The sequence below is a fragment of the Pimephales promelas genome, chromosome 1 (genome assembly GCF_988280905.1).
Source record: "Pimephales promelas chromosome 1, fPimPro1.hap1.1, whole genome shotgun sequence".
Lineage (NCBI taxonomy): Eukaryota > Metazoa > Chordata > Actinopteri > Cypriniformes > Leuciscidae > Pimephales > Pimephales promelas.
The window spans coordinates 23,450,053-23,466,670 of NC_142769.1; the positions used below are offsets into that span (position 1 = coordinate 23,450,053).

A 16,618-nucleotide genomic window follows, 5' to 3' on the forward strand; every position below is an offset into this window, starting at 1 on the left:
GCAAACTGTAGAGCGCTTTGGTGGCCATTAGGTCTATGAAGGCGCTATATAAATGCAGTCCATTTACCATTTACCATTTACATAGGAATTACTGTTAAGTATGAATATCACAGGCATGTTATTTGAGTCATTTTGAGTCATTGTCACATACAACAACCCAGTTATTGCTGTTTTGATACCTTGAACACACAATTTAAATGTTCAGTATGAAATGGCGTGTTTCTTGAGGCAAACAAATTAGCCCATACTTTGAATTATTATACTTTGTTTTTGCAGTTACTGATTTGCTTTTCGCAGTAGCCTCAATGGCCCTCTGCAATGTACATTTTTCACAATAACCCTGATATTGTTGGTTTAGTCCAGTTAGCAACAGTCTATAGAATATCTGTGTATGTTTTAGTTATTCTTCAGATGAGTGAGTTTGTTGAATATCGTAGACCATAAGACGCAAATCTCCTGCAATAGATGCTATAAGATGATCTGGTTTAACAAGCTCAAAGCCAAGGTAGCAGAATGCTCTGGTAAGGAGCACTGTGGAAGAGACTAGAACAAATGGCAACTTTATTAAAAAAAAACCATCAGAGTTTAAGGGTATAAAATTTCTCATGACAATGGCTTAAAAGGCTGCTATTTATAATGATGTAATGTATTGTGATACTTTCTACAGTATAACTCTAAGACCCAACCCAAAGGTCTTACCATTTCCAGCACATCAAATCCACTCATCCAGAACTTACATTTATCTGGCCTGTTCTTCAGGAACCACACAAATACATGATTGATTTTCAATTTCTCCTCTGCAAACTCCAAAACCGCAGTGAGCCTTCAGGAGTAAAAAGAAAAAAGAAAACATACTTTCAAAAGTCCCTTTTAAGAAACATCTGTTCACTCTGAGTCCACATTTCTAACGCCTCTGGGCTATTTCGGACATGGAAGACCAACTCCTATCTACTTGAATGGGGAAGTATGAAAAAGCTTGCCAAACTTTTAAAAACATATTTCAAATCAGCAATAAAATCTGACAAGAACTATCCCCTAAATTTTGTTTCATATGCATACATGTTGCTAATACAAGGCTATATCAGAAATGTGCAATGACAAATGCACCAAAAAACATTACAATGTCCATAAATCAATTTAGAGTTAAATTTATCAACATAGTGCCTTCATTCTACATCTACTATATTTTGTCCGAAGAGTCTTTAGTCAATTAATAAATATTCTACATAGCCTGCATGTGATGTTCATGTGTCCTAAAAGTCTGGTGCTAGAATTTTTAAAACCAAAGGGACAGTTTTTACACAAACGATTGACAATACAAATTTTATAGTCATTTAGAGATGTTTACTTTGTATTAGTTATATCCGTACCACAAAACGTTTTAAAAAGTGGTGGGGACAATATCAACCCTGGCAAAAAGTGGTGGTGGTGACATGTCCCACTGGTAAATTAAGGCTATGTTTATAAAAAAATCTAAAATAACACTGCATTATACAGGTGCATATTGCATAACAGCAGTCTATTGTTTCAGTAGGGAAATGTTCAACAAGGAAAACAGTGCAGCCCATACTTATCACGTACCCTTCTTTGGTGCCTTTGAGAAGTTCTCCATTTGGTAAACCAACAAACAGGCTATGGCCAGAGAGCACAGTCTGCATGCTCCAGGACAACTGCTCACTTAGCTGATACTGAAATATCAGAATGGATGATTCGTTGTCCAGTGAGGTTGCCTGTTTCACGGTTAACTTCCCATCCTGCATGAAATAATGAAAGAGAAAAAAAAAAAAAATTAACAACAACAAAAAAGCAATCGCCACATTATTTTACACTCATCTTTAATTTCCCATCAGCCCAATATCACCACTCACATTCCTCTCAAAAACACAAACAGAAGTTAGCTGTTTAGACTCTGTTTAGAGTCTGTTTTGAGTCTTTTTATATTGGAGTGAAACGGCTTCTCAAATGGGGAAAAACAAAATGTAGGGCAGGACTTGATTTTGTCCATCAGGAAGCGATTGGATCATTCTGGCTTGCTGTTGCTGTGACCTCACCTCATGTGAGACAGCTTGTCCGCGTAAGCTTGTAAGCATTACATAGTGCTAAATAGATTGTCTCAGTTAAGATAATATTTATGTGACTTTTGTATAAGCATCACCATTGTGAGTTGGTGACATCCTCACCTTGTAAAGGAGCACATCTCGAGGCAGATCCCGGCTCATGTCTTGTCCAGCTGTGTTCATCTGTGGGTAAGGGGCATCAGGAGCACCACTGAGGCCCTGGAGCCTGCCGCCTGACCCAGCGGAGCACACAAGCTGAATCCAGAAGCACAGCTCTGCATAGACACAAGAGAGAAATTTGAACTTTGAGTTTATTGTACAAAATTCATGTTGAACAACACACAAATGGCCACTCCCATTTGCCTTAATGAACGGTGTTCAACACTGCATGATTACAATGTAGATTTAATTACACATTTACATATCTATATTTGTTTGTGCTATATCCTAAAGCATTTATTTTCTTGACTAATAGTTTCTATCCCTTAATCCTAAACCTCACTTTAGATGTTTAGCCTACTTTGCTCTTAATAACTTTATTAACTGTCGCTTTTATTCTATCATTAGGTCTATTATTATTTGGAAATGGCCCCGCTGTGAGCTCGAGCATTATTGCGTAACGTCCCGCTGGAGGTCGCGCGCGCAGTTCTCTTGACACCGAAGTCGACCGTGTTGTATGGATCACACACACTCACTCTCTTTACCACGGTTTTTAAATTTGCCTACATCCCTGCAATAAACTTAGAGATCAGATCAGACACCATAATGATAGAGAAATAGGCCTAACACAGGACACATGTGTGTGGTCCGTGGCGAACTGCTGATGATGTAAGAACATGATGCGCATCATGTTCTTACATCATCAGTAACGCTACGGACCGCACACATTTGTCCTGTGTTATTTCTCTATGAACGGTATTAGTAGCATGCTACTAACACCGTCATGACAAATAACACAGTCTGAAACTCAAGAGACTGTAAATGAGATGTGAATATTTACTACCATATTTACAGAAAGTTGCAATAGCATTTTCTTCATTTATGTACACTCTAGTCCAGCTCATTTCCTTTAGTTTTATTTGCCAATACGTCCTAATATAAATAATAAAACAAAACGGTTTGCCTTATGAATAGACAATTAAGGAGATTATAGCCTACGTGAAGTGCACTGACGGTCTCTAACGCCAAACCATTTCGGAAATGTAGCCAGGATGCTCTAAACATCAGCCTCTGAGCTGATGCTCTTGTGCACTGACTGACCTAAGCAAAAACAAAACTAAACAAACAAACAAACAAAAACGGCTATTAGACTATTTACCTTGCTTGGGTGTTGATCATTGCGTCTTTTTGGGTAAGTTGTGTTGAGCGAGCGCACTTGTTCGAGTCACGGGTTTAACAGACGTGATGCTGCGTCCTTCCACGAGCTCTCTTCAGTGGATCGAGTGCTTCATCATCATTTCAGCAGGCTACAGCTGCTTTTGCCCCAATGCTCAAGTTCATGTTATGATGGGAGGAGAACTGTGATCCCACCCCCTGTCTTATCCCAAACCACAAAACATCTGCAAATCACTAAATTAAATAAAGACTATTTGTTTTGTAGACAGACATTGTGTTTAACTTCAACGTTATTTTACACCAGGCTAAAACGTTTACAAAAGATGAAACTAAAAATAATAATAATTAAAAAAATTATTGATTAAAAAATGATTAAGTCCCATTTATAAAATACAGTTTGATCAAAATGGGAAAAAATAGCCGGTCAGGTATAGCTTGTTTTGTCATAACATCACCACTTGATGGAGCAATAATCATGTTATGCTCATTTTCTCTAAATGACTAGGCTACAAACACTGCTAAAAGAGCCATTCCACCCAATGGGTGACATTTGCTTGTTGTAAATCTTCAAAAATAAACCTTCATTTTATTTTATTTTTTCAACATTGAATCTATTACTACACATATTTAACTATTCAAAATGTGCATTGGTCCATCTCAGGCAACTTTATTTAATTTTTTACAAGGTTTCTAAGCAGACTATGGACGCATGTTTTCTCAGTCCTGTTACCGAAACTCGTGCCATTTAAAAAGCATGTTTAAAAGCATGCCTATTAATTCCTTTGTTTTCCCCACAAGAAAGTGTTTATTTTAAAGAAATTGTTGGTTATATGTTCAAATAATTGATATTTGTGACAAAAAAAATCACTATACGTATATTAAGGCAAGGTGTAGCTATTTTAATGTAAAACATATAGCCATTTTTTCACTTTAAAGAAAACCGAAGCCTCAAGTTTATAATTTTTTTTAAATAATTTAATGTATTAAACAAATGTATAAATGATGGACCAAACAAAATTGTTAAAAACAGTGGTTTAACATCAATTTTTTAGAAAAAAAAATAGTAACATGAATGAACATTAGGTAACAGGAATGAGTGTCTAAATGAGTGTGTATGAGGGATACTGTACATGACAGTGTGTGTATGAGAGAGAGTGTATATGATTATGTGTGCATAAGATTTCTGTGTTGAAGTGATTTACTATGTGCTAGTAGTACTTCACAGCGAAGGAGGTGGAAAGAGAAAAAAGGAGAGAGAGAAGAAGAGATGGAGGGAGAATGAGGGAAGTTAAGACAAAAAAAAAGGGAGAAAAGAGAGGGTTGCAGGTGCTTTGCTTCTTCCCAGTGCAGCATGCCATAGGTGGGTGTTTCTGGCATCTACATAGTATGGGGTTTATCCATCTTCTACAAAATATAAGAAATACAAAGACAAAACGTTTAAGTCACTTTGTGGTGGACTGGCTTCCTAGAAGTATGGTGTTCACATTGTAAAACTAATACTAATGTCTACAATTTATGTGAATACAACCTCAAACCTCATAATTCAGGTGAATAGTATTATGTCAACTAATATTTACAGTATTAAATCAACAAAACACAGGACTCTACTCACTTCTGTTACTTTAACTCACTCCTGTTATTTTTCATACAAGTAACAGGACTGAAAGTAACGGGATTGAGTTTTTAAGCAAAAAGTTATCAAATACATGACATATGGCCACATAGCATACACGCTAATAGCATAAGGACACGTACCAAATTCTAGTGATTCACCTAACGTTTATATTTTTAAAATAAATGAATAAAATCTAAGAAATAATTTAGGTAACAGTACAGCCAGCCCAAATGCGTTGGTACAGCATGTTGAGATTGACCTTCTCAGTCATAGTTACAATTTCATCAAATATACAGAAATTTAATAGTGAGGACTTACTTATGGTCTTCCGATTTACTACAGTATATCCAGATGATGCAACTTCCTGTTGAAAATGTGTCTTGTGGAATATTCCAAGTTTTTCAGGGCTGGGGAGGGGGGGGGGGGGGTGTTAGGGTTACAGGACTGAGTGAAAATGCAGAAAATGCAATTTTTTTGTGTTCTATGTAGTTTTTATTAATGTTTTTAATTATACATTTTAAATTTGTAGTTAGCATACGTGCAGGACATTTTGATTAATAATACAATGTATTTTAGAGTTAATTTTCATGCATTTTTACACATACAATGTCCTGGCGACAGGAATGTCACCCTTTCGGTGGAATGGCTCAAAACTATAAAATATCTATAAAATATCTTGCACGTTATTTTCCATCTGGGTTTCTGTGTTTCCACTGGAGAAGCTAACCCATCTGAAGATTTCAGATGAACACCTGTGAAGAGACAGGCAACGTCATCATCACTGCTTGGTCATTCATCCACGCACCAGGTAGGCAGAAAAAATAAATAAATACGTGTTTGTGGGCTGGTGGTGGGGTCTTTAACGTAAACAAGCGGAACGTAATTTATATTAAGTAGCCTACAAATTCGGACTGTCCAGTAGATGCTGCACTGCTAACATTCAGACTAACTAGGCCTACATTACTTGACATGACTTCATAGCAGGCCTAGGGGAGCGCGGGGCACAATTAACGCGGGGTTAAATGTAACATGGACCGTATTATTCAGGATCAAGCGGTCTCCTGCGAATTTGTGGAAACCAAATGTGTTATGTTGTTAGGTATACTATATCACAGTATAACACAGTTTAAAGACAGACAAACAGATCCAACTAAAATTAAAGCTGCAAGCAGCATTTATCGGTGTTCAGGTCTTTAAGGCATTTAAGCACAAAAGCATCAAAAGACATTAAGTTCTATGTAGCAGGCATGATTTATCATGATATACTACATTTCAGCTTGATATTACATAATTAACCATGTTCCAATATGATTTATCATAATTTAACATGTTAAAATATGATTTACTACAGTTTAGTTCACACACTCATTTTCAACTTCAGGATAATAGTCATTTTTTATTGGAAAATTGGAGTTATGAGCAATTTAGTACTTTTGGTTGCTGTAGCGCCACCTATGGGCCAATCGGGGTCATACTCTGATAGCTTCTCCACAATTCGAGGCCCTACCATCTGACAAAGTTTCACAGCTCCAGCCCTTACGGTTTGGGCTGCACGATGCGTTTTAGGGGATTTTTTTTTTCTTTCTAGCAAATACAATAGGTTTTCAGCACTTCGTGCCTGAACACCTAATAACGTTTTATTGAGTCAGCTGTTATACACAAACAATAAGGAAAACTTCAATACTTAAGGTTGTTGCCCTAGCGGACCAGCTCACCAATCTGGCTTTCTGCCTATGGTATGTGCACGCACCCTGTAATGTTTGTAAACAGGAAACCTGTGTTTAACTCCTGCAAGGACCTCAGGTGACGCAACTCTGAATCAATATACACAACTGCCAAATGTTCTAGATATTGTAATTATTACGATCACAACTTGATCGTATGAGCTCATTGCGTCTGCCTAAAATCAATAGGCCTACTTGATGTTGTTAGCTAATTACGTGATTTGAATAAACTTGGAACTGTAGGCTAGGCCTACACCTTTCTGAAATATGGACATTATTTGGACACAGCCACCTATGATAATAGATCGTTTTGTATAAAGCGCTTTTGAATATATATATATATATATATATATATACAGTATATATATATATATATATATATATATATACAGTATATATATATATATATATATACAGTATATTGTGAAAAGCGCTATACAAATAAATGTGACTTGAACTGAATTTTATAGGCTAAACCTTAAAATACATTTTTTTATACAAAACTATTGTATAAGTCAATAAGTCAATTATGAAAGTAATAATTTTTATAGGTTTTTGCTGCCTTTGTGTATATCTATTCTCATAATTAGATCTACACTCACTTATAGGATTATTAGGAACACCATACTAATACTGTGTTTGACCCCTCTCGTCTTCAAAACTGCCTTAATTATATGTGGCATTGATTCAACAAGGTGCTGAAAGCATTCTTTAGAAATGTTGCCCCATATTGATAGGAGAGCATCTTGCAGTTGATGGAGATTTTTGGGATGGATATGGGCATGAAGCTCCCTTTCCACCACATCCCAAAGATGCTCTATTGGGTTGAGATCTGGTGACTGCGGGGGCCATTTTAGTACAGTGAACTCATTGTCATATTCAATTAACCAATTTGAAATGATTGAAGCTTTGTGACATGGTGTATTATCCTGCTGGAAGTAGACATCAGAGGATGGGTACATGGTGGCCATAAAGGGATGGACATGGTCAGAAACAATACTCAGGTAGGCCGTGGCATTTAAACGATGCCCAATTGGCACTAAGGGGCCTAAAGTGTGGCAAGAAAACATCCCCCACACCCTGCCTGCACAGCCTGCACAGTGGTAACAAGGCATGATGGATCCATATTCTCAATCTGTTTACGCCAAATTGACTCTACCATCTGAATATTTCAACAGGAATCGAGACTCATCAGAGCAGGCAACATTTTTCCAGTTTTCAACTGTCCAATTTTGGTGAGCTCTTGCAAATTGTAGCCTCTTTTTCCTATTTGTAGTGGAGATGAATGGTACCCGGTGGGGTCTTCTGCTGTTGTAGTCCATCCGCCTCAAGGTTGTGGCTTCACAAATGCTTTGCTGCATACCTTTGTTGTAACGAATGGTTATTTCAGTCAAAGTTGCTCTTCTATCAGTCGGCCTATTCTCTTCTGACCTCTATCAGGTGAGAGGAGTGCATGTTGTGCATTAAAATCCCAGTAACTGAGCGGATTATGAAATACTCAGACCGGCCCGTTTGGCACCAACAACCATGCCATGCTCAAAATTGCTTAAATTACCTTTCTTTCCTATTCTTACATTCAGTTTGGAGTTCAGGAAATTGTCTTGACCAGGACCACACCCCTAAATGCATTGAAGCAACTGCCATGTGATTGGTTGATTGGATAATTGCATTAATGGATTAATTGCCCAAATTTCATGTACTAAGTGAAAAATGTACCCTACTATTATTTTATTTTAATGATCTCTCACTACTAAAACCACCTGTTTACATTTACATTTATTCATTAGCTGACGCTTTTATCCAAAGCGACTCAAAATTGCTATATATGTCAGATGTCGCACGCCTCTGGAGCAACTAGGGGTTAAGTGTCTTGCTCAGAAACACATTGGTGTCTCACAGTGGATTCGAACCCACGTCCCTCACACCAAAGGCATGTGTCTTATCCACTGCACCATCACCACCTCTTGTCAATACTTAATATAAAATATGTATTAAACCTAAAAAAAAATATTTAAAACTATGAATAAGAGATTAAAAAATATACCTATTTTATAGCTTTACAGCTGTGTCCATTTTTTTCAGCACAGCCATTATGTTTATTAAAACAAAAAATCTAAATCTGGCAAAATCAGTTTTCACACTGAAGGCCATGTGGAAAAAGACTTTGATGCTGTATTCTTGTCTGATAGTGTTGATTCATGTTCAAGTATTAAGGAATAATGAAAATGAAAGCACCAGGATGTTGCACCTAAAGGTTAATCCCTCTGAACATGTTAATCCAATTCATCTGGTATAAATTCTTGACAACATAGCATTTTAGAAGAGAATCGATTCTACTTCGTATCCTAATCGTATTAAGGAGTTAAGTGTCATATTTGCTTTCACAACATTCCTATATTAAATTCTAGCGAATACATATGAAGAGTTCAGATGCAAAAGCCTCTAAGTGCCATTTGAAATTTTCTTCTAAAATGACCATTTTTATCAAGCTTGTATATTTAAGTTCAGTAATTTCACTTAAATGGCAATGAAGATTACTTATTAATTGTCATTTAAGTGAAATTGCTGAACTTAAATATACAAGCTTGATAAAAATGGTAATTTTAGAAGAAAATTTCAAATGGCATTTAGAGGCTTTTGCATCTGAACTCTTCATATATTTTCTAAATGGAAGTCCTCAACAAGTGGACAGCAAATATCCTGGCTAAGGACTTTTGTTGTTTGGAGATGCGTAGGGTTCAATGAGAGGTGTTTGTCTTCTTCGCCTGATATTTGTTGAGTAGGATTGGTTTCTCTCAAAAAAGACACGCTAAATCAAATAACCACATTCATTTGGTGATTATGTTACATATATCAGAATAAGAACACAACCCTGTCTAATATTTCAAAATGATATGACCTCACAAAATGACTCAATACAATAACATGATCCTGCTGCTAGTGTGGCTGTTATAAAAAGGATCTTGGCCACGCAGACTGGCCTCCCTCACTTGCCCTCATTAGATAAAGAGGCATGGAGCGGAGGCTGGTCATTTGCACGGCTCAGTCTAAGGGGAGGGTTGTCTAATCTTCTTCAGAACAAACATGACTCTGGAAGGTTTTGGAATGCCTCTGCTGTGGGGGCGGTGGAGGGTCAGGCTGAGGCCAAGGCAGGTGGTATACATCAGCCAACGGATGACATCGCCTACCCCCACCACCCTCTAAACACTGGGAAATACTGCCAGCTGAGGAAGAGGAGACGTAGGACAGGATTGAGGGTATATGTAAGATTTGTTTGAAAAGGACATGTTAAACAAAACAATTTAGGCCGCCCATGTAAAAACACTGTCCTTTCCATTTTACTGCATAACCATGTTATGTAAACACAATTGTGGCATTGGAGAGATCGTAATCTGAAAACAGATATTTTCAAATGAACCACAGTCATTGCGAATGTAGTTTTCAACAAACCACTAATGTAAAAAAAATAACATCAAAATAAATTCAAATAAAGGTAACATATCCCACAGTAAGTTCTTAATAAAATAAACAGCTTGTGTTGAGAAAAAAATGTTTTAATAGGATTAAAATGAATAAAAATATTATTGGTTTCCATTTACTTTCTGGGTGACACTGCTTGACCAAAGCAATGGTTTGTTTTTATCTCATGAGTTCACCATGGCTTTGAGTCTGCCAGAAACTAATCATTTAATAACATCCACTTACATACTCTGAATTTTTTTAAACTTTTATGCACATTTATTTATTACATATTGCTTGATTAGATAAGGCAAAATTACAAGCAAAAAATAAATAATTATTATAATTATTAAGCTATAATAAATAGCTCCAAGCAAAATTAAGAGGCCAAGCATCTGGATAATTTTATCGAAGAGCTAAAAATCATCAAGGCACAGCAAGGCAACTACAAAAGACATTGAGTGAAGTGAAGACATTAGGAGACCGTTTTAAGTAAAATGGTTTAAAGCTCATAAATACAATCACTTGTATTGTGACATAATTGCTTATTACTTTTGACCGTGATCTGGACCTTGATCTTTTTTAAAGATTTTTGACCTTTGGCCAGCTGTTATAAGCAGAATGTACAGAAGTATGTATGTATGTATAATTATACAGAATGTATAAGCAAAAATGTCAATTTTCCATATCTCCTGACCACTAGGTGCACTAGCTGAAACTACCGGTATCCTCAGATCATGGTTGTCATAAAAAGGCATACCCAGTTTGGTCTTCAGATTTGTTTGTGCGTAAATCAAGAATACGTGAGCTTAGAATTACAAGGTTTTATCTCCGTTTAGGGTATTTCTGAGATATTGAGCATCAAAGTTTTTACATCCCAGCTGGCAAAACTGTTATGCAGTATAATCTTCTATTATAGCTTTATCTATTAATTTTTTTTTTTTTTTTTACAAAAATAACACCACACAGGCATTAATAAACACCTAATGGATCACATTATGCCTTAAACTTAATTTTGACCAAAAGTGGAGATAGAACCTTATAATTCTAAGCTCACGAATGGTTTGAAGAATTGACTTGAATAATAAAAAAAATGTGCATGATTTGATTACATTTTTGTGAAAATTGAAGCAATGGTCTATGTCTATGAGTTAAAAGGTAGGTTTTTAACAAAAATCTAATTGGCAGACCAGAAGTAGCAAAATTGGTATCTATGGGTGCTTCTCATTCTTATTTGTGCATCCTCGCTTCCTTTCCTCGCATCTCAGCTCCATTCCCTTCAGGATTCAAGGGAAGGCTGCAAGCAAAGAAAATGAGGACGGAGGAATCGATGGAAAACTTATTTGTATATTGCCATATTCTCGATCACTCGAGTGTCACTTCACCCATTGACTATACACAACTGACACTTCAAACAGTTAATAAACAGATCATAAAGCTAATCCATATGAATATGGAAATGTTAGCTTTATATAATGAACAGATTAAGGCTTTTATTTATGTAAAAATTCATCAACTCATATCAGCTGTGAAGCGCAAGCATGTTCGCTTGACGTGCGAGAACCAATGAGGTTCATCATTCTCGTGTTACGCAGCATGTTTGAACACAAGAACCAATGTGGTTCGGTTGAGCTTCTGATCAGATCAATGATAAATGAGCTGATCAATGTTTATAAGTGAATAAATACCTAAGTTCAATCTGTTCATCATATAAAGTGATTGAGTCTCTTCAGAAAAGTTTGGAATAAAACTGTTCAATTCATTTGGATTAGTTTTATGATCTCTTGATGAACTTTTTGAAGCGTCAAAGTGGTGTTTGCGAAGCTGTCTATGGAGAGACAAAAAGCTCTCAGATTACATAAAAAATATCATCATTTGTGTTCCAAAGATGAAAGAAAGGCTTATGGGTTTGGAACAACATGAGGGTGAGTAATGACAGAATTTTCTATTTGGGTCAACTAACTCATTATAACTCTTTCCTTGATTGGCACAGCCCCAAAACTTTTTGAGTTATGATACGCCAATGCGTTCGTAAAAATATAGTAGTTTACAACAATATTCAAAATGGCCAATGGCTAAAATAGCTGATATATGGGAATGTTTTTGGTCAAACATAGCCATTTTTTAATTTCACCTGACCAGGTGGAACTGTGCGAAAACTGTGCAGGTATCCTCAGGTCATGGTTGTCATTAGTTCGGTCTGAATAAAGCATTTAAGGAGATGTACTGTAGCCTCACATCCATTTTTACATGCTCTTCGTCCAATTTGCTTGCAGGTTATGTTTTTGTGTCGGCATGGTCTGAAGATGATCTGGTTTAATTTTCGTGAAAATCGGAGCATCGCCCATGAGTTCAAAAAAGTTAGAAATTCTAAATGGCGGATCGTCTTGAGCCAAGGAATAAGAGAACTCATTTTGTTTCTAGCCCTTATGGTTCAAAGTTATTCGTACAAATGTAAGATACAATTTGGAGAGTTGGTGGCGCTAGAGAGATTGAGTTAGAGACTTAGGAGTTAGGAATTGCTATGGTTAATGCTCAGACTGTCCTCAGACTATCTGTGTGCAAAATTTCATAACGTTTTACCATACTGATCAACTATTCTACTGTTCTATTGTCTGCCATATATTTCAAGAGTGGAAGAAGAAGAAGAAGACTAACGGATGCAATGGTACCTATGCTTCTTTGATACTTGGCCCTTAATAAACTATTATTATTATTGCATGTGTTGTTATTATTATTAACACATTGATTAATACTGCTTGACCTGAGCATGCAGCTGTCCCCTGGCGGCCTGTCAACCATTCGATATCAATAGGCCTTTGTTCCTCATTCTTAATCCTACCACTCCACACACACTGTGTCCACTTCTCCGGGCATAACTGTGTCCCATATTATGTAAACAACAAAGGGTGAGTGAGGTTGTTTTTGAAAAAACTTTTACCACTTGCAGTTTTCCTCTCTGCGGCTGAGTCAACAGAGTTTTGTGCATAGTTTCGGAGCTGTATAGGCAACGGAGCTATATGCATATTTCTGATCTTGTACGTGTATCGTTACATTTAGGCTGCTTTATTTATCATTCCATATGGCCCAGTTTTTTTTAAGGGACAGAAAGTGCACAGCATGGAGCGTCTGAATAATGCAAACCTTACCGTCCTCTTAAGTCCGGAGAGAGCGTTGTGCAGTTGTGGAAAGAACAGGAGCTGACAGGCTCATACAAGAAGGAGGGTCATTATGAAATATTCATCTTTCTTAGAGGCTGAGACAGACTTTAGTGGATGTGATGGACAGGTGCTCCAGTCCCTTTCTGTATTTAAGTCTGGATTGTATTGCCTTTGCAAGTGATTTCAAGTGATTGCCCTTGCTGTGCATTTAAATATATCGCTTAAAATGAGATTGATTGATGTGGGTGTGATATCTGAACCACTTCAAGAGAATATGGGGTGACATTTTAAGATCAGTGACATATGCCATATGAAACCATGAGAGTTAGTATTTCTCACATTTGTATATGTTTTAACGCCAAATGATAATGGATAAAACATTTGTGACGATTTTCATTTTAAAAAGCTTTGCTGCACCTAGAAGATAAATCTTAACATAGGTGCTGGCCCACTTACGCTCCATCATACACACCTCTTATCCAGCCCTTAACAGTCCCATGCATCACCGAATCACTCCCCCGACTTCTGTTTAATATTTGATGAGATCAGTTCCTCTTGACTGGTTTTTCTGTGTTTCTGTAGTTGCAGTCTGTGCTGTGCGAGAGGTTTATGAAGTTCTGCTTGCGCCACCAGAAAAGTGAGTCTCAAAAGCTGTTTTTGCTTGATGGTAAATCTAAAAACTAAAAAAAGCCTTGCTGGTGATGTCCGTCCCCTAAAATGAAGTTTCAATACTGTATTGAAACAACCACTTTAGTTTGTCAACTCATGCTATAGACCTTGTAGCACTATGAAAATGAGGCTACGATATGAGTAAAAAGTGTACTGTAGTTTCACAACATGCCCATTGTTCAGCTGATGAAACATCTTAAAAAAAAAAAAAAAAAAAATTCAGTAGACAAAAGCTCCATTTTGAAAATTACATGATCTAGCACCTTTATACAGGATACCATTTGTAAAGACATTGTAAGTCTACCCATTCAAGCCTCATTTTCATCCGTGTTAAATTCACCCTAAGGAAATACCACCCAATGAGGTCATATACAGATGAGCTAAAACATAACTATACAGTATATTTTATACATTAAAATAACACATTCTCTGGTCAGAGTTTTGCTCTTGTGGGTTTTGTCTTGTAGACTTAAAATGTCCCTAATTTATTTAAATAATAAATGTAATTATTCATTTCTGTCTTGATTTGTCTGAACACACAATAGTTCACATTTGTTTCCGTCAGTATGAGCTAAGCCCAATTATTTGAGATTGAGTACTCATTGGGAGTTTGTTGTAATTTGTCCTGTTTGGCAGCCAGTCCAGGCACAAGGAACTGGGCCAAATTTGGATGTTCCCATTCAGTTTCCAGTGTATTTACTATTTCAAATCTTGGTTTTTACATTATACTCAAGAGATGTTCCTTTTTTAACAAACAGCCGAACAACATAGACCTTGTATAGACCTTGTATTTCCTACATGCATGGAATGTTTATGTAAGACAGCGTCAAAACTCTAGGGTATCGGATCTGAATTTGTCTCTCTGGGAATGTGTTGCCCTTTGTTTTAACAGCATAACCTCTCATGTGCATTTTCCAAATTTAAACAGGAAACATGGGATTCATGAAAATATGAGGGAGGACATAAAATAAATAGCCCTCGATCCAGAAGACACATAGTAAAACTTTAGCGAACATGTGAACAAAAGCAAAATTGTACCATTTTAAGTATATTCGGATGGCTTGCAACTAACAAAAACATTAGTTATCGTTTGTGGGTATTTTCAGAGTTTGCTATTTTTCCAAGAAAAGACAGATAGAGGAAATGACAGATTAACACAAGAGTTTTTGTCAGCTCTGTTTTGGCAGTTCAAGAGAATACAAATGCAAGAGAAAGCTAAAGGGCATACTAATATCCTTCGGTCACAGGTCTCGTTGCTTTAAGAAACAAAAGAGGCCATCGAGAAGTAAACAGGAAAGGACTGTATTGATGCAAGCAGCACTTACCATAATTTGGTTTGTGTTTGTTTTATTCAGTTCTGCATCAACAATTAATCCAAAAATTCAATGCCATTGGTTTGTTTTTGTAGAGGCAAAAAGTCCCTGACCATGAGGCGATGAACTGTGGTGACTTTGTGTAGGTGTTTGTCATAAGCCTGAGGAAGGTGTCCTGAGACGGAGAACGGTTTCAATCCCAGTTGAGCATCAGCAAGCTGATATTCAATGCGGAGACACGGTGACCAATATCAGTGTGGGGATGAAGACTCGAGTATTACTGACTGCAGATCAGTCTGTCATGGAGAAATCCCCTTACATTGATGCAGTCCTGCTGACTAAATTGGACCAAATATTTGAGGCCTATTATTGTGGATGCATCACTCACTCAACAATCACATACAACATGAATCAAAAGCTTAGTTGGTTACTAAAGTGAAAAGAAGTTTTGTCTTTCACCCTCAATCAGACTTGGAAGTCTCTTCTGAGCTGAAAGAAGGAGAGCTGGAGTAAATGGTGGATACGCAGTGAGGCACAGAGGACACAGGGAACACAAGCTAAGTGCTGTGGAGCTCTGTGACGCTGATGCGATGGGACGGGGCCAGTGAGGCGTGAGGAGGAGGAGTGTGGATTGAGGTGGCTTTTGGGACAATGGACCTGCTCTTTTCCAATAAAACATGAAGGCCTCATCACAGCATTCTGGCCCCACTGTACAGGCTTTGTGTTGGGGACTTCACCACTAACAAGCAGATGACACGAAACGGGATGTCGATTAACAATTTGCCAGGAATTCGTCGGGATATCTGTCTGTAAAGTACTTAAAGAAAAACTATTGCTTTGAATGTCACTTTGCAGGGCAATGTGTTCGATGAAGCCCAGCACCCTTCTGACTGTGGCATGTCTGCACTCAGCCAATCTGCACACTTGTCATTCTTTAAGAGCCTGGCACTGATATCTCTATCAGTCTGTCTACTGTATAATCATCTTTGGCTCTGTGTACCTCTGTGCTCTGTTGGACTTATTTTTAAACCCCTGAGAACAAGACAAGAGGCTATTGGTTACTATTAGAATGAGTGTTAATGGAAAAGCTGACATCAGGTTGGTCAACCTTTCATTTGATGTTGTTGGTAAATGTTTCTCATAAGAACTCTAGATATTTATTAGTACATTGAAGCTTTGAACACATCCAGGTTGGAGCTTTTAACCAAATTAAGGAGTTACTATAAGACACAGCCTCAAACAAACTTCAAGTCTGTGTATAAACATCTGTAGGATTTATAAATAG

At 37.1% G+C, this 16,618-nt stretch overlaps 1 protein-coding gene across 1 annotated transcript; it reads right to left on the reverse strand.

The window, feature by feature from the left end:
• Positions 1–225: 225 nt before the first annotated feature.
• On the reverse strand, positions 226–3,466 carry oaz2b (ornithine decarboxylase antizyme 2b). The gene is made up of 5 exons (XM_039658022.2): positions 3,376–3,466; positions 2,181–2,332; positions 1,582–1,754; positions 738–823; positions 226–531 (listed from the first exon to the last, which is right to left on the reverse strand). Exons 2-5 carry the CDS (start codon positions 2,238–2,240, stop codon positions 401–403), a joined length of 450 nt encoding a protein of 149 aa, XP_039513956.2. The 5' UTR covers positions 2,241–2,332; positions 3,376–3,466; the 3' UTR covers positions 226–400.
• Between the last annotated feature and the right edge of the window lie 13,152 nt (positions 3,467–16,618).